The following is a 25,847-nucleotide window of genomic DNA, read 5'->3' as shown; positions in this document are numbered from 1 at the left end:
CAGGGTCACATCTCGATTTAGACGTTCATAACCCAGTCCATTTGCTGGTGGTCCTTTGAGTCCCAGTACTCAAAAGAATGCTGGAATCGTATCACGCTGAGGACGAGTTCGGAATCAAAATTGAACAAACTGGGGCGCGGTTACATGCTGGGATCTGACAACAGCGTTGAGGATGCATTCTCTCATTTGGACCTTATTGTCGGCCTCAATTTGCTATTGCTTCTTTGGGTCCCCTACACACATCATAGTCGGCTAAAATCCAATTTGGCCTTGGTCATGGTCAGAATGATAAAACAGTTTAGCTGGTCCAGAGCATCCATATATCACTTTGGGGCATCAAAGGCTGTACAGTGTAATGTCTCAGTGTGATATGTCCATGGTCGATGGAACTGTTAGCTGGTGTGATTACAAATGGCTCAGATTAGTCTGCAGACATGGTCAGAATTCATTAAACAATTTAACTGGTCTGAGACATAATGCAGCATATCAGACATGGCCTGACTTCATAAAACGACGTGACTAGCTGGGGCCATGGCACGGCTTCGATACTTCAATGGCTGTACCGTTTGCTGTCTCTGTATGGAGCTTCTTTGGTGGATGTCTATCCCCTGGCGTGATTACAAATGGCCTAGCTGGGCTCATCCGTGAACGTGGTCAGAACCCATAATCAGACATGCCAGCAGGCTATAGCATGAGCATTCTTCCACTCAAAAACTATGGCAGCTTGTTACAGCGTTGGTCTGTTCAGGATGTACCAGTGCAGTGTTTGCTACCTGTTGATGGTCATTTTTTCGGTTCCATGAGAAAGTCTATTGAACAGCTTGCACTTGTGTCTGAGAAATGCAAAGGGGAACCATGCCAGTCTCAAAGGCAATGATAGCTTACATTGTTCAGCCATTATTTTCTAACATTTAGCTTTCAGTTTACCTTGACTTCGTTTACATCTGGGAATCTCCATTCTTAAGGTTGTTAGATTGCAATTGGTTCATATGTTTTACCTTCTCCAACCTGCAGAGTTCAGGGGAACTTGTTGGTGATAGTGTCTTCAACTCACAACATGTTCAGTTGGTTTACCTTTCTATGGAAAAGTTCCATGACTGGGTCCTCTTCTATTCAGGAGGATTCCATCTCGGTTTCTGATGTTCAGAATTTGTGCAGCATAATTCCATGATTCCCTTAATCCATCCACCATGGAATGGTTAAGTTTGCACAGAAAGGTATCGTCAGTAGATAGAGCTTTGCCTACAGCATTGGTGTCTATTTCCCTGACATTCTGTATCCTTGCTGCTCGGTCTTTGATATTTTAATGCTATTCATAGTTGAGTCATACCTGACATTTAACATTTATCAGGGTTGAATTTCAAATTCAGCAAGTGTAATACACTTGTTTTTATGAGAAAGCTGGGGTTTTTTTATCAGCATCAAGTAACTTTTTATCAAGTAAGTTGCTCTCAAAATATAAACGCCTTGATTGAGGTGAAAGAGAATCATGCCATGACCATTATATTGTCTTGGTTTCATATTTCTTAAATATGAATTTGGTGATACCCAAGTTGTATCTAACTTGATGACATTGGCTTTAGCTTCCAGCTCATTTGAAAGAGAGTGCTAGTCCATTATAAGGTCAGATATCAGGTACCATCCATGCCTCGGGTCAGAAGGTTTTCCTATTGACCAACCTGGGAGAAGAACGGGAAGCCCACCAATCTTGCTCTAAGTGCAAGTCTTGGCTCATGATATAAAACGGAACCTTTTAGGGAACGGTTCAGGAAAGCATCCTTGGGGAACAATTGTCTTCGAGTAGACCCACTTAGTCTGAGCAATGGTTACATTTTGTTGGTATAAAGTCTTGATATCACTTATAAGTTTCATAACTGTTAGCAATGTTGTTGTTCCTTGAAAGCTTCTTGGGTTGTTATTTGAACTTGGCTGCACTCTGCAGGGTTCTTACAATCGTTGGCTGCATGCTAGCTCTGATTGCGTTCGATACAGGTGTTCTTGCTGGGTGAATGCACGCCACCATCTCTTCGATGAGACAACTTGGGTTGCTTTCACGGTTACTGATAAACCTGGAATGTCGAAACAACAGAATGAAATGAAATGAAATAATTCCTTCAAATACCTAACAAATGGGAGACCAAATCAAAGGAATTTGCTGAAGAAGTGCTTTCAGCTGGTTCAACAAGGATCTCCATGTGGATCTGCCTTGAAGAACAGAGGGGTAGAGGATGAGGTAATGACTTTCAGATTCATTCCAGTACCAACCAAATGGAAGACAGTGTTAAAGGAGTGTGATAAGGGTAACCATCTGCTGCCTGTTCACGGCTTCCAGGTGGATGAATAGGCCTGATAATACACCTGTTTCTCAGTGATATGGCAGAGAACGAGTTGAAAAGTAAGGATAAGATAGCCACAACATACATTCCTAGCTACTCTCAGTCAGAGACGTCTAAGCTATTCAACCAATATTTTTAAAGGTCAGGTTTCTACGAGCTATCCAATGTTTTTGTTTATGTTTATTGATATTCTATTGTGAAGTTTTCATATCAATTGTTTCTTGTTGGTGTTTGAGGATTGTGCTGTATTGGACTGGTAGCATCTTGTTTGAAGGTAGCAGAGGGGTCAGTTTCAAAGACAACATATATAAGTTTCATAGTTGATGGATCTTACCTGTGTTAACATTGGTTAAGATTCAACTATCGATTGTTTTCTACTCTTGGGAAGTTGAATTTGTACTCTTTGAGCTTGGAACTACCGTTGTGCCTTTGCAGGACCCAATCCTGATCACCACGAAGATGTTGGAGCATTGTTGGTACACCTGCAGGATATTTTGCCGGGCTGGCAGGTGTCTCTTAATATAATCTTGCGATAATGGAATAGGAATGTCGGATTGCTTTCTCCAAAACAACCAGGATCTCGACCAAATGGTTCCATGACTAAGGAGCTTTAGCATTCTAGTCATAACAACTACCTGATCAGAGTATTGACTATTGTTATCCCACCCGAACAGGTTTTGTAGGCCGAATGAGTTCGGTAGGGGTGTAGGTTTACCCTTCTTCATATTTATGTTTAGTCTTTGGCGTATAGAAACCACTTGCTTTTCCTCAAAACATCTTTCAGTTTTTACCGATCCGTTTGTAGATGTGTTCCGTGGTTCAAAGTGCAGTAACCTGGCTTTAAGTTTTATATGGTGCGTGCTTTGCTTTGATGTTATTTTCCATCAGAGATGCAGTCTAGTTCGTAGCAGTCGAGTTCATAAGAGAATTTGAGCTAAGAGGATTAACCTTTTAGCATGAACAGTCTATTTCTGTATGACCACCCTCTTGACGCCCAGGTCTTGACGTCAACAATATTTTTGATACCTCTGCCGATCTTTGTCTACTGTTCGAAGCCTTTTGAGTTCTGAATTGGTAAAAAGGCATAGGAAGGTGAACTATTTTTAACAGTGCCTTGCTTTCCGTGTCATTTAGGCTGGCGTCGCTTTTTGCTTCTGCTCTGATTGGGAAACGTGGAACAACAAAATCAGTGCTCTTTTGCTCTTGTCTTGCCTAATGAGCAAAAACCCGAGTCATTTGGCCTTTCATCTCTAATACTTCCAGCTCATCTGGCTGAACCTTGCGTGATTGACTTTGCTGTTCGGCAGCAAATAATCCTAACTCCAGACCCAACTCTTGTCAAATTACTTTTGTAAATTGACAAGTTTTGGTCATCAGGGACAGCCACGGCAGTGTCTCTTTCATGCAGCTACCAAACTTAGCCAATGTCAACAAGAAGCAAAATTTGATCAACCTTCTGAATTGGTTGTATTGATTTCTTTCCTCAGATCAATGTGACCTTGATATCTTTGATAGATGCCTGCCACTGCTGTGCATTCATCTCGCATCCGGTTAATAGCGCTTAGGATATAATTTCCTCTCGTGTGTGTGTGGGATGGTGTCTGTTTAACGATATTGGTTTTTAGGCTGGGCTATTTCCTGCAGGAGAAATGATATGGGATTGAAAAAGCTTCTTGAGACCCGACATTATTCTTTGAGATGTCTGTGCTCCTAAATATTTCGGCCCCTAACCAAAACATTTGAGTCCATTGGGGCTGAAATGTCAAGGATGGTGCTGAATCTGTGTAGATAGTCAGGAATCTTGCAACACTAAATAAAAACACTTTCTTCAGACTGTGGTATGCTCATCAAAGCTCCAAAGTGCTGCTATTAGTCTTTTTGTCTTATCGGTTTTTGCCGTGCCGTGGTATCTGAGGTATTTTGCACGGGGCAATATGGCCATTCCAATCTGATAGGTTTCGCTTGTGGCTTTGATTGACAGAACGAGATGAAGGGGATGCTTGACGAGACAGAAAAGGGACGGCATGGCAAGTTCTGTGACAAAGTGCGGATATGTTTCCGTTCACTGATCATCAGATATAGCTCATCTTAGCTTGATCTTTCATTTGGCTCGTTGTCTTTCTTGAGGATTGTTAAGAGTGCGGGAGTTTTTGTGACACTTTTGTGGCTTTTCATTTCATTGGATAAGAAGACGGCACTCTAGGTAACGTTTGATCTAATTTTGTTACAGATCAAAGTGTCTTTTGTTTCAAGCCTTGCTTTGACTCGATATGCTATAACATATTATTGAGAATCTTTAGTGATTTTACCCTTTGTATAAAAGTTGAGATATGTACTTGAAGTAAGAAGTCATTAATGACAAAGTAAGGAGTTAAATGTCAGCCTGATGATTGATTAAGAACTCTGCTTCTTTCAATTGCTTGTTAACATACATGTTTCTCACTCCTCTCACGTCTAATGTAAAAAGTGCCTGACTGTTCATTTGATGAATTATAAGTGGAACGGAATAAAAACCTCCATAAAAGGCGAGAAAATGGTACATGTTCCTCCAGCTCTCTATCTCCCGATATCCTCCCATGATTGGAAATCAAGAAATTCAATTAGATGGACAGAATGCAATAATCTGACTTGCTTATCATGTATGATCACTTCTTCGGTTGGCTACCATTGATTTATTTTGGAGAGTATTCAACGAGACCAATCGCCTGGATAATTGGATTTTTCTTGAATTAAGTACTAAGGAGTTTCTCGTGTTCTTGGGATTTGTAATGCCGTGTTTCAAGGTTTCCCCGAGATTTTCTGACGTGCGTTGGATTTGTTTCCGATTCCTGCTGAATTTCACCTTTGTTGTATGCCTTGGTGTTTGGAGCATTTGTCCATTTTAAGGAGATCTCTGATTGGTCAATTGTTGCGAGATGTTTTTGCATGGACGAATCAAGGAGTGTGTCACATATTGTTTTGGCACGATGGTAATCGTGTGACTTCTTTGCCTCCTTTCAAATATGGATTGGTAACGGTAAAAGGACAAATTTTTGGATCAGCATCCAGCATTCTGAAATTTTGTTGCGATTTCTCAGATAAAGTAACAAGCTATTCTCTTCTTTGTGTCCTACCAGCGAAGATTTAAGTCTTTTTTGTCGCCATTTATGATATTAGATGCTTTTGTTGCTGATTGACAGTAGCAGTACAAGGAAACGAATACAACAAAAAGGATATTTGATTTCTGAATTGGATAGCTCCGGTAATCCCAGCTCGGCAGATTTCTTCTCATCCAGATCCATTTCACTTTTCATGTTGTGCACTATCAGTTTATTTTCAAAGGTGCCTATCCAGGTCTGGGAGGAAATTCCGTAGACATTCCAGTTTGCACTTTTGTCCGGCGCTTGACTTCTAAGTTCAATTGAAATCATGATGGCGGTTTTACCAAATGTCATGGCCTTTTATCAAAAGTATATAACCTAAACCGTGTCAGTGAGATTGAAGACCATGCAATGCCATCGTGACTAAGGTGACGATAACTTCTGTAGGTGTAATCTGTTACATTACTCATCTCATCCAAGTTGGGTACTTGCCAAATCGATTTGTCACATTTCCAAACTCTATGCCACAAACCACCAGTTGAGACCCGTTATTGCTGGAGACTTTGCCATAAAGCATTTGTAGCAATATCGAGAAGGTCAAGGCAATATCGAGAAGGTCACGTTCAACATCACTCCCAAGAATCTGCCGTGGTGAACGTTGATTATGCACGAGGTTTTATGATTTCTTTATTGCTGAGCAAACGGCAGAATCATTACTTGTGGCATCTGTCCACATTTATTCCTCAAACAGCATTTTCATAACGCAAACATGTTGCAACATGTTGCAGTGAGTAATGTGAAATATAAACGATATGGTATTGCTTATCAAGGACAATAGAGGGCGCTATTTCTTCAGTAATGTGGAATGAGGGAGCAGTGAAATATATTTCGGAGAAATATTTGATTAAGTGCTCAGCCAGATACGATCAAGTTGATATTATGGGCTGGTTATTACCAAAGCCGGAATAATGTCCCCCATCTCTACCATCAATCAAACCTCAGGGGGATTATCATATGGGTTATTGTGCCAAGGTCGGGTAGAAATTTAGATTTATTCCCGTCTCTCGGTGTCTTCCCTTGTGGTGGTTCAGAGAAGTAAACTCAGAACATATTTTATCGCCGCCACCCAGAGCAAAAGCTAAACTGTTTTATTTCAGACCATGGATAAATGTGGTTGATGGTGGAAAACAGCACTTCGTCTTTGACTTTTTGAGCGAAATTGGTGAAGCGATGGTTATTCAGTGATAAGATTAAAGTTACATTCCGTATTCTTTCCAAAAAAACTGCTCCTAATAGGCTGACATGGGGTCTAGTGGCAGCAAAGTCAGACTTGTCTGCTTCGGAAATTTAAAAAGATAAGAAAACATGGACTGGTGTTCACAATATTAATATTTCATGAGGTTGCGAATATTTTTTACTGGAAACGAGTCTCCCAGTTTCTGTAGGCAACGAGTGAACTGCAAAAAGTTAGCAAAGTGCTGCAGATTCGTTATTTCCAACTCGCTGGGTTCATAAAAGAAGCAATGGTTCACTTTGGGAATACTTTCTCTCTGCGTCGTCTCCTCGCTTGAGAAATACAACAGATGGCAAGTATGGAATATGAATCAAATAAAGCCTGGATGCTCCTTATAATGATTCTTCTATAGCTATTGAAATAGATGTGAATCAGAGCTCTTGTTGCCATCCTTCATATTGGTTGCATTGGAAAAAATGGGCGCATGAGAAAAATAAGGTGTTGCCATGAGAGTATGAAATTCCCACCATACCATATTTTACCAATAATACAGCATCATGGCTGTAGGCTTCAGGCAGACCCAAGACATTTCCAATGATATAAGCACCTTCCGGCAATGATAGCATGCATAAATCTAATTCCCCGTACAGTGACGGTACTTCATCGAATGAATGTTGATAATTTATTGAGATGGTCCCTTGAGAAGATAGGCTAGGATTGATCACCAAACCTTGGGACATGCTATCGCTGTAATGCTATAATAGACATCTCGAGGCATGCATCTTCCCATGCAGTTTGCTGTACCCTTGAGATAACATAACACCTCATGACCTGTCGCCTCAGCCTGTGTTGGTATCGACAAGGAGTTTAGGCGTAGTGTGGCCGAAACATTGGGAGTGATAGACAGATGAGACGGTGTTGGCCATGGACCTTTAATCAACACTTTCCCTATTTGGCTGGCAATGAATGATAGCTGTAGCTGAATGGTCGCAGAAGGGCAATCAACTAGTGACTAGTTTTACTAGCACTCAAAGGTTCTTACGTTCACCAAAGTTACCACCTCCTGAGATGACATGCGCAGATGCCCTCAGAGTAATGAATTCCCGGAGAATCAAACAGGTAATCTTCACTTGGAATGCAAGTGGTAGATTTCTAAGCATGTTGCGGACCAATTTGAATTGTTGATGAGATACCAAATACAGGATTTATTAGACCATTGATGGGAGATTGCATATAAATGTCAGTAGAAGCAAGAATAGTCTTTATGAATTCTTGGTAGAAGATACCTTGAAGCCTGCACCTATTCTGGCTTCCTTTGAGATAGCAGCTACAGGTTGTTGTAGGTATCTCCCCTGGGGATGCTGACAATGCGCAAAGCATGCTCTTCTCCGATGTGTACATCTGATGAGATGCCAAATGCAGGAAGTAAGAAAGGAGTGTTGGGAGATGGCATATTTATGTCAGTAGAAGAACTTGATGCCTTCTTACCCCTTTAACAACATGCACTCCTTTAGAGCTCATTATAAAAGACTTTGCTATCTGGAAGCCTTGTGTGTCAAGATGTAGCATGCACTTTTCCAGTTGATGTATTCCTGCAAGACTGCGACAACAGGTTGTCTCAGATTAGAGAGAGGAAGTTCATTAATGTGATACGAATGCCGATATTTCTTGAAGGTTCTCGCAAATCATGGCTCAGAATGGCAAACAGCCTTGGTGAACTTTGGTGAACTCGTCCCCCAGGTTCAGTAAAGCATGCAATATCTTCTCACATGAAGATGAATCTTCTTGATTGTCATTGATTTTAGTATCGATAAAGGCGATCAGTCATGACCATGGCGGTTGTAAATGGGAATTGGGTTTATCTGTTCTGGCCCATGGTTTCTGATTCAAGTGGTTGATTTGTCGACATCAGACTTCCGACCGTGGCTCTTCAAGACAAAAGATGAGTCCTGAGAAGGCAAATTGTTACAATGGCAATTTTTCAGCCATTTATGCTGAACACAGACAAAGGATTAAGTGACTATGACCTCGGGCTTGAGGTTGACCTTGACCTGGAGAGACAAGCCAGGCTATACCAATTTTGTTGAAACTAGATCTGCCGAAGATCCCTATAGCTTTCACATGTTACACTGATCCATGTGGAATACTTCCTTCGGATGTTTGAATAATTAATGGTCGGCTGACAGCTTTCAACCTGTTGATTCAGACCTTCCTTTGGCTTCAGTGGACAGAATGTGATAGTCGTTAAATGTCATTGACTTTAAGGCTGACTTTAACTACCACATCCTTACCCTCGTATTGATTGCTACACCGGTACCATGTAGATTAGTTCCTTCCAATATTTTGAATAATTCATACATTGTCTGACAGCTTTCAAACCCTGTTGATTCAGACACTTTGGTGGCTTCAGTGGGCTTGTTAGTCATATCTGAGTCACCGGTTTAGGTGGCCATCATTCTGGGTCATTACAGACGACAAGATATCAGAGCCAAGATGGTGTCAAGTTCCATCATGTGGATTTTAATATCTTAGTCACGTTGATCGGGTTCCTTTCAGAATTTTCATTACTTAACCTGTACGTGTATCAGATTTGATACTTTAAGAATATCCTACATATTCCTTTCTTTTTGGAATCTCCAGTGCCTACTTCTAAGGTACCAGTATCTTACTGAATTCGTTTCAGTATTGCCAAAAATAAGTAAGGACGAGCACAAATATACCAACAGTAATGCTGTGGCACCTCAAACCATTCCATGCTCACCCGGCACCTATAACATCACACTTGCTAAAGCTATGTATGCGGCGAATGTACACCCAACATCAAACAAGCTTGGGGAGTTGACTTATGTATTTTAATCTAAGTGCCTATTTGGTAAATTTCCCAGTAGGATGAGCATAATCGGAAATTGATTAGTTTTATAGCTGTATTCCCTCGAATGATAAGTTACCAAGTGTGCTATATTGAAGTGTCGAATTCAAATAGAAAGGATGATGGGTTTTTTGTGTGGAACTTGAGCGCCGTGCAGACGAGCCATCGAAATCACTGCAACATGCCATTTTCAACGTTTGGGCATTTGAAACTGACAGTCGACATTACTCAAACAGTCCCTTTAATGCTGCATCATAATGTATGACGGATGAGTAAGGTTGTGTTAAATCACTTCGAGGGCTTTCCTTAGCCAGCTGAGCCATGACGATGAGATCTAGTACAAGGTTGGTTTGAATACCAGCAGGCTCATAATGTTCATGTGATACGTTTGATAGCATCTATCTGTCTTTGCCACGATAATGAGACTGACCAACCGTATTTGGTCACTGTATGTCAACATTGACGAACTGAACAACATCACCGGAAATGCTGTGTACATGTTGTGTATTTAATAAAAACCAAAATCTGGGACAAAAATACTGCCGGAAATAATCAATCTTTGATGTGTAATTAAGCAGAGACCAGGGTATGGAACTGAAAAATACCGGAAACGATAAATCTTTAACGAGTGTTTGATCAGACACCGGTAGTCCAGATCAGATGCGTGATGACCACCCGCTTATGGTCATTGTTTATAAACATGAAAGGAACTTGAGGCGATGCGGCTAACTGTATGCGCAAAATGTCTGAATCATGATGCTAATCTCAGTGTTCGCTTGCGTCAAACGTACATCAATACCGTGTTAGAATGATATAAGTTCTGACATTTGTTCTATCGTGTTCGTTTGACATTTTGTATTGGTGATCGATTTGGAATCTAATTATCAAGTAATGGTTTGTGTCTGATGTGTTTGTACAACTACTGCTGTATTATGTAGCCCCCTATTATCTGCATTGGTGGAGATATCAGGAGCTTCGTCACGAATGGAAAAAAAATCCAATATATAGTTTAGATAAACAGCAAAATTATTCATGACGATTGCATTTTCTTCTTTTTCACAAATTGCACTCTTTCAAGTCACTACTATAACAGTGCATTATATCATATCATGCTGTTTATACGATTGTAATGTATTGTAAGTAGGAGGAAACTGGAGACCCGAGAGGAAACCTTCGCTTTCGAAGCGAGTCGGCCTCTCTATCACATCAGTCTCTTCACTCTCTAAAGGTCAGGGCAGCTTCTGAATTGAAATAACAAGTAAACATGATCGATCTCTTCATTCCTCGTCTAAGAATAAATCACAATCCCCTGAGCTGACTATCTACAGGCTGATAAGGTGGTTGATAGATGTGTAGGCTGTGACGCTGCAACCATCATCGCCTATGTGAACAGCACACTTAATTGTCTTCAAAGGGATTGTGCCTTTGAGCCATTCCTTTTGCAGGTGCATGCCTGATTGAGACGCATGCCACAACCATTTGATGTTTCAGCATCACTTGAAGAATGCATCTTTTCCAATCAAGCAGGCTTGTGGGAGGGCTAAGACGATTACATATTTACATGAGCTTTCTCATAACTTGTCTTTACGGCTCAAGCCGTCTTAGAATATATGACAATTTTATTGCCAGATCTGTTTAAATCTTGATAAGGTGCAGTGATTTTGATCAACCAGTGGCAATATCTGTCATGTTGGACCAAGAAACTAATGGATGCAGTAAAGATGTCCATCCCACCGGTTGTGTTGGGACCGAATGTGGAATAAGTTGACTCTGAACTGAAAAGAGCAAGTATAGGCATGTACCTCGAGTTGAATTGTTTAGTGTGGCTTTCTCTTGGTGTCCCTGGAAGGATGTTGTTGTCTTTTGGACACAGCATTAGCATCATAGCCAAAAACAACAAACTTCAGCCTCCTGCTAAGGTCGGAAGTTTGAATTTCTACCACGATGGTACTTGACATTTTGGTGGGAGATCAAGATTTGGTTTTGCATTAGACTCACAGAGACTTCACCCTCCCTTTCACTGATTGCCTTGGACACTTTGAGGGTGTCTGTTCTTATCATGGCCATCCCTCAGTAATGAGTAATCTATCTTAATACGATGAAATCAACCACCCTGACAAGTCCATCCCAATGTCTTTGACGATTATCACCGTTCATCAACCTTCTCATTGTCATCAAATCAATCTTAGACCGTTACCGCCTAATTTCTCGACCACTTTGCTTATAACACAGCTTGGGTACTGACCATGATCTTGTGCTGAGGTGTTTAATCTTATGTTGGGCTGATTGGACTTGTAAGGGGATCAATCACCCGGCTTTTAGTTCATTAAGGCATGTCAGGCTTCTCGTTGAGGAGAGACCACTCCTCTGCCCATGATATCCATGACAAATTACACCAGGCCGCCTTTTGCGTTCAAAGTTTACAAAAAAGGAACTTATCTTTCCACTTCACTGAATATGGACGAGATTCACCTCAAATCCCTTCAGGTCATCATCAAAAACATCTAGTCCCAGAGATGATGCCAGCAATTTATTCCCCAATATAAATCGATTTTACTTTCCAAGTCATCCTTCAATGTCAATGTTTTTCTAAAAGGGTGTCGCGCTCGAGTATGTTTCCATTAACCTCTTAAATGTAGTCTTTAGGTGCAGCTTTGCTCATCATAAAGTTGGTCATAGGAAGGTTTCAGGTTTCGTTTGGTTTTGGCTCTAAAAGTGCTAGCTTGTCAACTTTAATGACTTGGGATTGTAAGTAACATCAGATGCATGGTTATGTTGTCATTAATGTGGCGTCTACCATCAATATGAGAAATTGTTATATTCGGAATAGTGCAATTTATCAGGATAAAAAAATCATTGACGATCGATTCTGGATGTTGAACAGTGGTCTAGTGAGCCAGAGAGTATATCATATGATTGTTTTTTCAGAGCAACTCTGTAAACTCAAAATTTGATATGTCTAGACTAGATGAGAAACTAGTCTAATTAAGGACACCACGGGAGCTTAATATTGACAAGTTACAAATGGGCGCAAGCAAATTATGAACTGCAGTTGTCGTTGTTTTGGCTGTTGTAGCTTTTCATAGAGTACATGACATGAAAATTGAAGCAATGTTTTGTTGGTAAAGGTTCAGCTTTGACCAAAGTCAACACTGATCTTTGTTCCTCGTTGGTTCAAAAAGATACAACTCCTGCTAAGAAAAGTATCTCAGGTCTAATTTGTGTTGTTGGGTATTTTCCTGAAACTAAGGGACTCAAATTACCTTAATGACGGGGAAGAACCTCCTTTTCCTCTCTATAAACATGCCAATGAAAGATTTTATGAGATACGAGGACCCTGTTCCTTGCCTTTGTCTGATTAGACTCTATCGACCTCTTCCTCATCGCAAAAGACTCTGACAGTCTTGGTACGTTTTTAATCCCAGGATATCGGTATATCGGAAAGTGTCAGGCAGGAACCTGGCTAATTAGCCGACTAAAACTTTTTGTTACCTTTCAAGTTTTATCGCTTTGTCATTTAGGAGAGCCAATTAGTGGAACAACTTCTCATTGACAGGTTCCCACATCTGATCATGACTTGGTACATTTTCGAGCTCTTTATCTTCACATAACTTGCTGTTTGATCCTCTCTTACTTTCATTTTTACAAGACTTGCTTTTACTTTTACTCTCTGTTCACGTATCTTGTTCATTTATCTTGAAGAGAGATCATCATCAACGCATTCCACATAAATTTCCCATTTCTTTACTTTTATTTTCGCGTATCTTGTGCCTCATGTTGTCTTGATATAGCCTGTTTTCTTTTTTGTACACTTATTTTCATGAATCTTTTGTCTTATCTTGCAGGAGGAGAGCCCGTCAGCAGTGAATACACCATCAGATACCGACATGTTATCACCCACTTCCAACGAACTTCTACATTTCAAGGAAAAGCAAGCGGTCACACCTGCGAATTATGAAGCGAGTAAGTGCGATCTTCTTGAGTGTCGTTTCTTTTTAATTTTCAATTTATGTGCAGTTGAGAAAACCAGATGTTTAGTATGATTTTGCAAAATCCATAAAATAAGGCGGTTTACAATATTCTTGAATCGGACTCATCTTGTGGACTTGCATCATCAATGAACAGATTACAGAGATCCTAAAATCTGTGACACATCCTGAGGCATATGGAATGTCTCTGTTGTCTTCTGAAATGAAAATTTGACATAGTCCTTCATATAGTCGGCATTTTGTATGCGTTGTGATTCATCAAAAATCAAGATGTCTCATTTTTCAGGATATAAACTTTTTGTTTTTTTTGTCAACGTACTGTACATACCTTTTGGCGTTTCTATTTTGTTGTGATGGAAACTTTCAGGAACACTTTCATGCTTTCTCATACCATTGAGTTTGTCCTTGTTCCATCTATACGTGGGAAGATTTTGTTGACAAAGCCGTGTAACTATAGCAAGCTATTTACTTTATGGCTTGTTCGACTGTGTGGACATTGGTTGAAATTGGAACAAAGAAGCTTATAATCCTGCCCTAGGAAAAACGATAATTTTGTTTTGATATATTGAGGATATTTGGGTGTTTGTCTGTTAGTAGCCATGTTTTCTGTTTACCTTCAATATTATTGTTGAAGATATCATCAGAGCGATATCATCTCATAGAAAGTTTGACATTTGCAAATGTCATATTTGGTTACCTATTCCACAGTGACTTTTCTGAAAATTGCTTTTGGGCATCTAAAAGTTTCACCGATGACCAGAAAGTTTTGCCGAAGTAATGGATCCACGCAGAGCATCTTTTGATTTTGGTTTCTTTGGTAGCCTGCAGTCATGACTGTTGTCTTTTTGTTTATCCTTCTGTATTATAAGTGTATTCAGTGCAATATTGGCTATAATTGAAATCAACTGAAAATGGCAGTATAAATCTAAGTCTTATCCTTGAAGTTAATCAATCGAGGACATTGTGCTGCACAACTATGGAACATGCCTCCTTCAAGAAGAAACCTTCATCATGTTCATGGGAAAAACATACTTTGGGGCTGTTTTATGAGATATCGCTCTAGTTTGCCAGCACAAACCAGGAAGTATAAGGATATTCATGTCCAATCTTAACAATAAAGTGATAAAAAGCAATAAAAAGAAACTCAGTGCATCCGTTTTGAATTCTGGCAGTTCCTATTATACACGCATGCTCCCAGCACGAAGCTTTCGATAGAAAAATGCTGAAAACAGAACACTGGTGCAAGAAATCCCTATGATCTACTCTAGATATCGCATGCTGACAGCTAGTTAGCTTTCGTTAATAGCAAGGACAATAAGATAGTTAGATGCAAGAGTTAATGCTGCCAGCTAACAGCTTGAGAATAAGCTCAAAAACTTGTAAGCTAGCAATAAAAAAAACTTGATGCTACAGCTACATGGCATTCCCAGCTTGAGTCAGCTCTGCAAAAAAAATTTCCAAATGAGTTGAGGAGTCCTTGGATTATCGCTCATTATATTCTGCCAACCTGTCAGTGACCTGTTGCTTGCCCCATGCCGTGTTTGCCTTCTACTCCGCAGGAAACAGATTGTTCCCATAAAGTGCCACGCAGCGCAATATTGCAAGCCGTCAATTACGGCCTAGAAAAAGCAAGTAGCTGCGGCAGCAAGAAGCGGCAGAGTTTGTAATGGTAGCATTCTGTTCCATAATGCCCTGGCTTATGCAGGCTTCAGCAAATGCATTAGTGATGGGGGCTTATTTGATGTAACTACTGCAATCATTGATGGAATTGCCATTCCTTTGAGCTCATTATTTTGAAGGTATTTTGATGTTTCCCCCAGTGATTGCCTATTATTTTAAACTTGGTTTCTTGCAGTAATGGCTTTGATCGATTTGCTGCATGGGGATGCTGCAATAAATGCCATTAGGTTAAAGACTAAATCAATACGCTTAGAAATAAACTTGCTTGTGAATAGGCAAATGCTAAGCATCCTTTTAAAGCTTTCATGGAGGATTTTCAGGGAAATGAGAAACCTTCTGATTGGGTTTTTCACAACCTTAAAATCTCTTTACGGGTCTGTTCCTGCTTTCAATAATGTTTCATTCGACCAAGTATATGTCGAGCTGGATTCTGTTTATTTCTTTATCCTGCTGTTGTAAGGCTTGTCTTCCTTCATGCCACTGTCGGGGATGAGACGTTCCCAGAAATAACAGCACACGCTGCCAAACCTTGTTGGAGACGGAGATAGTCAAACTCGACATCAGAGGTAGTTCCCAGTGTCGGTAGATGCCTGTGCCATATCATTATGAAGGCCATTTCTGTCTCATCCCTGCCTAGTATCATATCATTTTAAACGTGGCCTCACATGCTTTATCTTGGGTTCCAGTTCTGGTACTAAGAAAGGTGGTGCGGGCCGCCCAACGCCATCCGGGGGCACCCAAACAAGGAACGCTTAAAGGTACATGTATGATTTATATAATAAATCATAATGATTTCTTTCGAATCTGTCTAGCTATACTTCACTCTGTGCATTAACTGTTCATTAATCGGATATATCTGTTCGGTATGATCCTACTTGGTTCCCTCCCTATTAACACAGACAAACAATTTGTCAACAGTTTACAAACAATTTGTCAACAGTTTACAAACAAGTCGTCAACAGTTTCATACTTTCATTCACTCAATATCATGACTCTTATTGTTACATGTGGTGGACATGTCTTAGCTTTAGAAGATTGAGTTGAGTCAATGTTGAGTTGTTATGTCTCAGCTATTGAGTAAAACAGCCTAACTCAAAATGGGTATGAGTACCAGGTGACAAGCTTTACTAAGAATCAAACGGATGAAGCGGGTATAAATTTTAAGGGATGCATAAAATATGCTTCTGTTTGCTTGGAAACTTGTCCAACACTCTTCAGTACTGACATATTGTTTTGTTCCAAAATTGTGGAGAAGACACATGTTCCTATACCTCTCACTTCGCCTTTGCCTCGTAGAAATGCTTACCACTTCCTTAGACTAACATTGCTATGCTTCACCATGCGTAGTGGCATCACATCTAGACACAAGAGGCTTGAAGTGTACCACTATCACGATATATTGCTAACACTGGAGATTTTTTATCGAGCTATGTCATTCATTCGCTTTAATATCGTTTAAGATGCTAAATTACCTTGCTTTGCTCTTGAGAATCTTTAATAAATCAAATTAATAACCAAGCCATCATTTTGGCAGTATAGTAGAACTCGAAAGATTTCTTTTCGCTGATGTATGCTTCATATAAAACAAAATTTCTTACACTTGACTCAGTGTATTTTGCCCCAGTTGGTGGGTTTAGATAGGGATCTCCACAGCATCTGATTGGAATGCATCAGATGAGTTTTGCCTGAACTTGACTGAGGAGCTTCTCTTTCTTTATCTGCCTTCCTACTTTGATGGTTATGCAGTTTCTATTATTGTACCACATAGTCAAAAATACTTTTTAAATCATTTAAAGTCGCTAAAACTGTGAAATATGACTTGTTTCCGAGTACCAAACAACAAAATTTGTGTCTGCGAAAACAGAAACAGTGTTAGGTTTAACACATTCAAATGAAAAACCAAGGAAAACACTGATTCTATGTTTTCAGCAAATTTTATCTATCTAACTTTATCATGTCCCCAGCATATCAACTGAAGTATCTCTGCAGTTGAGAAATCGACAACTTATTTCATTCACATATTTTTTACTTCAACTGAAATTATGGCAGCACGTGTCTCTTAGAAAATTGAATTATTGGGAGAGGAAAATCATTGGCGACAATCTGTAACAGATGCACCTGGGGCTCGGTGGGGAGAGAGAAAAATTCCAAATAAAACCTTAATCAGAAATTTGTGCAGAATCATACAAAATTGCTTCGGGTGTGGGAAGAAAATTGGGATCTTAAATATCGAAAACATTAGTCGTTAAGTTTGGCTGGGGGTGATTCAGTTCACTTAAATTGTGGTTTTTAAAACTTCTTGAAAATTGAAAGGTGTTTTTGTACGGCGGTGATGTACCTTTAGAAATTCGTAACTACCGCGCTCTAATAGAACTTAAGAATGATAAACAGATAAACTGGTGTCAGGCTTGTGTGTTCCATTTGTCATTAGGAGATCAGTTTAGATCTAAATCTTGGTGTATTATAGTTCTCTGCTCACCTTTGCGCCAATTTGACATTTTCTTATTTCCTTTGGGTGGCATTTACCAGACGCCATCTGTCTGAGGTACACGCCTCCGTTGTGATACCAAATGTTTTTGTTACAATCAGAAAAGACGAGACATGTCTTATTAAAAGAAAATGAATAATATATTCAGTTGCTGTTGCTGATTGTTACTATTCATGTATCAGTTTTGAAAAAGTCTTGGCAATCCTCTTAGGTCATTGTGTCGTGTACCGATCTGAAAGGCTAACATGCTTAACTTCAGCACGGCTACACAAGCATAGAATCAACATTATCCTCCAGTTGTTGATTCTCAATAAGTAATGACTTTTCTGCCTCTAGTCATAACAAGTTCTTTCATATTGTGCTCAATTTCTGAGTCTATTCAAAGAAATATGGAATTCTGCACAATGGTGAGAATATTCTGAGCGAACCTCGCTGGCTTGCCATTGCCATCTTGCTACAACCATATTGCTGTTGATGATAGCTTTGAGGAAATGCTGCATATGGCTATCATAATGTCCACACTCCCAATTTGGTCAGAAGGACCATGATGCATGCAGAGCTTGCACACTATCTGCTAACCATGCCAAGGTTGCTAGCCTAACATCACCAACCCTACCAACTACCACAGTTCTTGATGACAGCTTTGGCTGAAGGATTGCTGCTAATCTCATTACAGCCTTTTAGACTGGTCACTGTGGGCAAGTAATGGGACTCTTCCGGGATGATCAGTTATGTAGAGGTTGGCATGCCAGGCTCTCTTGATGGTTAATCCATTTCTTGTGTTCCTGACAACAGGAAGGACAGTAATGCTAATCTAAAGATAGCACTCTATTCGTTGGTGAGCATAATGGTGTTGGCGTTTCGTTCTGATAGAAAGAAGGCTGAACTTGTTGCTTTCTGATCGCTAATTACTAATTAGCCCGTGTTCTACTGCTGGTCAGCTTCTAGGCAGTAGATGGATAAACCTAGATTAGCTTCACGAGGATAAACTTGTTGCTTCTCAAGCCCTCCATCATCAAAAAGCCATTGCTAAGTGCATGAATAAGTGGTCAAAGCTATTGCGGTGATCTAATATTTCATCAAGCGGCCACAACAGGTCGATTGCTGTGCCACAAAAGCTACAGTTCTTGGTCCAATTCCAACAACCAAGACACCAATATTGACTTCATTTCCAATGTGGGTCACTGTACACCGTCCGTGCAGTACTTCAATTGTTATACATATCTAACATTGTCTGAAGCTTCAAACATGTGATACTTTATAATTAAAGACCCAGACAAAAAGCTGTAGCATGGTGCAGTCCTCGTTACTTTATATCGAAAGGAATGCATTGTGTCCTTCATGCGAAATGCATGGAGTTGAGTGTATTTCTCCAGACATATTGATAATGTGCAGCCATTGTGAAGCGAGTTGATATCTGAAATTGGGGTTTCTGAATAGCTGCATGCAGGATGCCAATACGGACTTGAGATGAAGCAGTTCTTGGTTATAAGCATGTCTTGTTTGCTGGTGAATATGTATCTATGAAGTACCTAAAACATCAATATATTCTACACTCATTTCGGTGGTAAACGCGTACTGGTATTTAACGCTGATTGCTTTGAAGGAAACAGCTCTATTTCTATATCGTGACCTGATGAGAAATTCTCTCACGGAACAGCTCTACCATGCACTTGTCATATTTAAATGGAAGCAAATGGAATGAGATAGATTTCGTGCAAACCTTCTCATGTTTTGTTCATTGTTTCCCTTGATTTCCCTAAGTGACTAACAAGCATTACGTGATACCCTGAGCGTGTCATTAAAGTGATGCCCTAAGTGCATATCATGTGATACCCTATGTATATCAAATCACATCTGCGACCGAGCCTCAATGTCGTATCTGCAATTAGTCACGTCAATCTATCACTAATTACTGTGAAATGATACCCAGAGTGATCTATCCCAATCTGCCTTAAACCTGTTGTTGCAAACATCTTCTGTTGCCATGGTTACAAAACGATATTGATGAGATCATTTATTCATCAATGTGATCAAGTAGACTGAAGTAGGCGAAAGAATTTGCCAATTGTACCGTCTTGATTTCTCGGCTTTGTACAAACTGCTTTGTCGTGTCACATCAGCATATCGAGTTTGAGAGCTGCGCTTACCATCGTGCTTTATTCCTGGCTAGAAAGACTGGCAGTACTGTCGTCACAAGTAGGAAAGTGATCGTCTTTCTGTTTGTTTACACATCAACACCAATGTAATACTTGGCTCGTTCCTACCCTTCCTCTAAAGTGCAACCTGGCTGTCATCTCTCACCAAAACACTTCCAAGTCCAGAAGTATGCCGATGAACATCAGTGCTTCCCGATAGTATGGCTTGTTTTGTTGTGTCGCGGTTATATTTGTGTATCATATTATTTCCGCTTGGCAATGTGCGTTCTTGGAAAGTACGAAAAGTACTTAGTACATTTCTTTTTTGAGAGTCCTTGCAATGCTTTCTTGACTATTACCAGGTTTTTATCATGAAAGCTATATGTTGCATTAGCCATTTGGTGAAAGGCAGCCAAGTGGTCAGGAGTACTTAGAGCTATTGCGTTCCGTATACCAAATATTACCCGAAGTAGAAAGTTTTCTGTGCTCAGTCAGGTTTCCTTTTTATAGGGATCATGGCATAGAAAAAAAGATGGCAATATTGTAAGGAGCTCATGGCAGGTACAACTTGGATGGGGGAAAATGTTGACATCGGCAGTGAAGTCCATGGAACACACTGCAGAGTGATGAGAAAGGAACATACAGTATAATGTTATTGTTAGGGAAAAGTGGGTTTGGTTTGTATGACTGCTTGACACCTCCCACTCTCTTCTCTGTCTCACATTACTTGATACTTTCTCGATCATCATGCCCTCTTAACATGATAAATTGTTAAATGTTGCCATAAAAGTGATATCCACACTTCCTGCATCTTCACCTCTGCCGGAAGTCATCTAACAGCCTTTTGTCAGTCTGTCGGATGGTACCATTGATAGGCAGTCGTTTCATTTAGGTTAAAAAATGTCATCAGGCAAAAAAGTGTTTGAGAGAGATGGAAAAGCTGCTTAAAAACTTTCATTGGAAGATATTCGACTTATTGTAGTCTCACGTCAAGATGGAAATGAGATTGACATTGGATGGGGAAAGTCTGATTTTGTGTATGTAGGTGCCAAGTGACATTTCACGATTTGAGGACATCAACGAGATTAGCTTATTGATAGTATAGTACATCTTGAAAAAAGTGATTTGATTACTTGCGACACCTAAAAGCCTCTTTCGGAAATTGTGATCAGGGAAGCTGAATGATTTCATTATGGTCTGGGGCTGTTGGGGTTGGAAGGTGTACTGATGGGAATCACCAATTCATTTGGACTGAATGGTTGTTGTCTTTCAACAAAATCACTTCAGGCAAACACAGTTGAATGAAACGAGATTACCACTATTATTACTTTTTAGGGCCAGAGTGAATGAAAGATACATTCATCTGCATTGGATAATGGCGCGCCCAACCAGGTTCTTGGTCGGGCTACTCGTATATAAAATATGATTATAATAACTGTACTCTTTACTCTTTTGGGAATTCAAAAAGACACAAATGCAAGTGATGTTTCAAACAGACAGAAACGCCGTGGTCTTTCATGGGAACATTTGGCTCATTTCATCTGAGTCGATATCACGGCAGATTCAAACTGATCAAGATTAGTTTCTCAGTGTTTCCGATGAGAACTAAGCTTACAAACCAATGAAAAGTATACTAACTTTAGTTATCTTTAGGTATCTTTCATTCAAAACATGACCCAGCTTCCAATAAGGAATTCCCTTAGCATTATAGCCATCAAGGGATTATCCTGTTGTGGTGTACCTTTCAAATATTACAGCATCCATTGACTACCAGTAAAGTTAATAGAATATCTTCATTGGCTTTCCTCAGATGTCATATCCAAGACATGTCCCAATCCAATGCTCATGTCTCCTCTACCCTTGGGGTTTAGAATAAGCCCAGGTATTTGCAGACTGGAATATTTTCTTTCAGTTAGTTTGGTTATTCAGAGGGGTGGTGACATGGATTCTAACCAAGCGGTGACCACGTGATACGTCGGTTTTGAGGAACTTCTCCGACAGCTTCCATCGGACATTTTCTAAAAATGGACCACATATTCTCCTGTAGTGCTTCCATTAAGAAATATTCTAGAAACATCCCTAAGTTTGCACTACAAGTAATGAAAAATTCCAACCTGACAACATGAAATTGCGGCTTCGTATTTATTGATTTGAGAACTTAATATAGCATGGCCCTGGGGCGCTCTACCTGAAGCTTGTCGTGGATTCAATAAATCATTACACGAAACTGATGAAGCTGTTCTCCAGCCCTGGTGTACTGATTGACTTCGAGACATATGCAGTTTTGGTGACATGGTAGGAGAAATCAAGCGGATTAAACAAGTGATTATTTGGTAAATCTCGATTGATTGGAAAATGAATTGAGGGAGATTTGTGATCGACTTAGATTACGAGGCATGTTGGCGTCTTAATGATATTTGCTTTCAATGGAAAGAATTAAACTATCCATCATTTTCAAAGGGTCGGTTATATCCTTAAGTTGATCGGAAGGGGGATATTGCTGCGAGTTTTAATAAATATCCATTCAAATCTTGTCTAATGTTTATTTTACTCTTTCTGTATAGTTTCTAAAAGAAAATGTACTAAGTATAAGCTTGAATGTTATTGGCTTTCAAAATAATACCAAATAAAGTTTTTCTTTGCTGCTTCCGTTAGATTTAGTTTCTTCCTCCATGATATTAGAAAACTAAAATGAATACCAGGATGTTGTTCCTCATCACATTAGATTCGTCAAGAAAAACATCAATTTCCATTAGATAATTGTCACAAAATGCCAAAACGCTGCCGGCTTATTCATCTCTCTCGTCTCAGGCTAACGATATTGCTAATTAAATGTGGTATATGAAACTAGTTGTTTGTCTCGGGTAGGAAAAAAGTAATGGTAACTTCCCACGCCTTATTAGCGGCATTACTAGAAAAAGAACATCTGCTGACGGACACATCTATAGCAAGGACAACGAGTTCTTCTGTAATCATTGCCTTATTTTAATCTTTTGGTGGTTATGTCACTATCTTTCTTAAAGAATCCCCTAAGATACGCTCCTGACTATGGGTGATGTTTTCTTATGTCTTTGAGAAAAAGTTTGGGCATTGCTAAAATCATCATCTATTTGACAATGTTAAACCATGTCACTAACCCCCAGGAAAAACACAATATATTGTGGCGTTATTAAACTTATTCATGATATTAGCATGCAGATAAAGCTGTTTACGAACGTATGAAATATTAGCCTGGTATTATTGTTGAAGCAAAAGTTTTTTTCGAAATTGATAAACAAATGAGGAAATTGGGGATGAAGATATTATTTGATCTGCTTCGATGGATAATTATTGACGGGAAATTTAATCATGGTGGCAAAACAGTGCGATGATGATGATAAAAAATGGAATGGGTTTGTATTGATTCTGGGTGAGAGGATCTCATGGGAGGTAAAATTTGAATCTTGTGTATTCATGACAGGCCTTCCAACCTACTGAGCAGGCTGCCCTGGATTTACTTTTAAAGGACTGTCTCATCAAAGTGTTTTTTTTCTCATTCTGGACTGATGTTTGAAAGGAAAATCTACATATTTCATCCACATTGAATAAGACTTGTACATCTCGATTGGCGGGGACCCTGGACGCGATTTTGTATGCTGTCCAAATGGATCAAACTGTCTGAAGCATCAGACTACCTGCCTGTCATCCAGCCTGTCGAGTATGGCTGATTCAACAAGTTGGTCGAACTTTCACATGAAATGGCTAACGGCTTCCAAGAGTTACCGATACATGGAATGTATCAGAATCAACAACCGAAATAATTCTATCTTGGATGCCTTCTTGGGGAAAGAAGAAGATGTATGTGTGTATTTGAAAGGCCAATGCCGATTAAAAACTTAACCGTTACAATCTTAAAGTGATTAGACTTGTCAGTGTGGCAGAGTCGAAAATCTCTTTTTCTGCAGATTCAGTCTCTCTCCGACTATCCCTTTTCTCCATTTCTAAGAGCAGTTATCACGGCACTCCTTCGAATTCCATTATTCCATATTCTTCTCATAAAACATCCTGCGCCGACATCAATCTCTACTAATAGCAATGCCAATATCGTGAAAAATCAGTCGCCGCGGTTTCCATACGAACATTTCAATTCCATGCACAACAAGGTGATAGATAATTCTCTGACAATCGCGGCGGCGCCAGTTGCAGAACTCAATCTGATTTTATTTCTAGGAAAATGGTCTGGGTGTGACTCAACGAAAACACATAAATTCTAAGTTTTTAAAAAGTGTCAGTAATCAGTGGGCTGTAAAGGAGAATTGAATCAGTCATTTTGAGGTCTTGGCATCAGGATATACTGACGATGAAAATGTCTCAGTGCATGTTGACGCCCCATGTCATTCGCTCTGCAAGAATTCCCATGACATCTTTGTTATAGAATGTTAATGATACATTGTACAAACCACAGGGAGCCTGAAAGATATCCTAGGAGAAAAGACTATGGGTAGATGATATACATATATCGAAGATCATGAATTGGAGTGTCGTCTTTATTGCATCTTTTAGCTAATAAAGATTTAATGGAAAGACTAGAAATTGTTAGAGAAAAGTTTAATGATATCAAAGAGTTAGTTTCATTCTGTCTTGGTCATGCAAGTCTCATTAGGCTCGTGTTTTGAATCCTCTTCAACCAACAGTCACAAAAGCGTATATGTCTGAGGGACTGTACTTCATAGTTCAAGCAAGTAGATGTTGCACCATAAAGCCTTAGTCTCACTCTAGACGTCGTTTCATCGATTCCTTCTCCGCACACACTAGCGCTGCGTTCCGAATGCTGAGTAGAGCGTTTCCATGGATGGTACTTGGTTCCCATGGCAACAAGCGTCTCCAATGAGTCATCAAATCATAGTAATATACTATGGTTTCTAATGTGTGCCACAAGAACGCGTTTCATTGGTAATTAGATTTGTTGACGTCATGCGACATTGTCCTTCCAACAAATACTAATGGTAATGTTTTCTACTTTTGCTTGTGAAGGGAATTAGTCTAGACTAATAACTAATAACTATTGATGATACCCGAAGATAGAGAGGTTAGTGGATATTGTATTCATATGAGATTGCATTTTCGATCAAGGAAAGTATTCTGCCTTACTTGAAAAAATCATCAGTCCATCAATTCAATAAACAGCTTTGGCTAAAGGGGGAGATGTGAGATTTAACTCTGACTGTTTGATTGAACAGACATTTCTATTCACATACTTTGTAAAAAAAATTGACGAGGAGCATTAAAAATTGAGAAGTTTTTGTATTTCGAAAAGATTGGTGTTCGTTCTTGCATTGTGGTGTATATTAGGCTTTTGTCTCTATTGATAGAAAATCTAAGTCTCAGACATTTTCAAATGTCAAATACTTTGCGTCATTTAGGTTCCTCAAGGCTGTTCTATCTACGGCTTTGTATAACTTTGTTGCATGGAGACAATCAGCAACTATGTTTACATTGCGATATAGCGAAATTGTGCGTGTCCCAAAGCTATTCTGAGATAATAGAAAACAAATATGACTGTTTTTGAGAAAATTGTTGGAGAATATTTAGCAAGGATTCTTGAGGCAGTTTAGTTATAATAATGTCTAGAATATTAACTTCCTGTCTTATCTAAAGGTGGCGTTAGTGACATGTCTTGTTCTATTCTGTTTCATCTTATGACATTTAAAGTCTCGCCCTTTGACAGAGTACATCATTCGTTGAGTCTCCACGCCTGAATTCCCCCGTGTTTGATGAGTTATATATGTCATTGATGAGGATATATTTGCCTTGGGATTGACATTATCACTGTCTGATCAGCTATTTTGAGAGTCCTTTGCTGAGGTTTAGCGTCCGACCCCACAGGGTATTTGCTTTACCTCTTTGAGCAGGCCCGTTAGATCATTTGCAAAGCAAGCATCTATTTGGTGTCGGCGTTAAACTACATAGAAACCACATTGATGTTCCCTATCACCTTGTAGCAAAAGCTCCGATGCTGCTAATGAAGAGAAATAATGGTGATGTGATGACACT

The 25,847-nt window shown here is 39.6% G+C and overlaps 1 protein-coding gene across 4 annotated transcripts in view; it reads left to right on the top strand.

The window, feature by feature from the left end:
• LOC135484123 (fasciculation and elongation protein zeta-2-like) overlaps nucleotides 1-25,847 on the top strand; it is a 64,470-nt gene that overhangs the window by 18,632 nt on the left and 19,991 nt on the right. For 3 of the 4 annotated variants that reach the window (XR_010446424.1, XM_064765265.1, XM_064765264.1), the window contains exons 4-5: nucleotides 13,365-13,482; nucleotides 15,875-15,946. Coding sequence is in view for 3 of the 4 variants with exons in the window: in XM_064765265.1 (XP_064621335.1) it covers nucleotides 13,365-13,482; nucleotides 15,875-15,946 (190 nt within the window). In the remaining variant the exon portion in view is untranslated. The remainder of the gene's footprint in view (nucleotides 1-13,364; nucleotides 13,483-15,874; nucleotides 15,947-25,847) is intronic. The other variant, XM_064765267.1, reaches the window with a different exon arrangement.

This window comes from Lineus longissimus, chromosome 3, assembly GCF_910592395.1.
Source record: "Lineus longissimus chromosome 3, tnLinLong1.2, whole genome shotgun sequence".
In the NCBI taxonomy this organism is placed as follows: domain Eukaryota; kingdom Metazoa; phylum Nemertea; class Pilidiophora; order Heteronemertea; family Lineidae; genus Lineus; species Lineus longissimus.
This window is presented reverse-complemented; position numbering and strand designations above follow the sequence as displayed.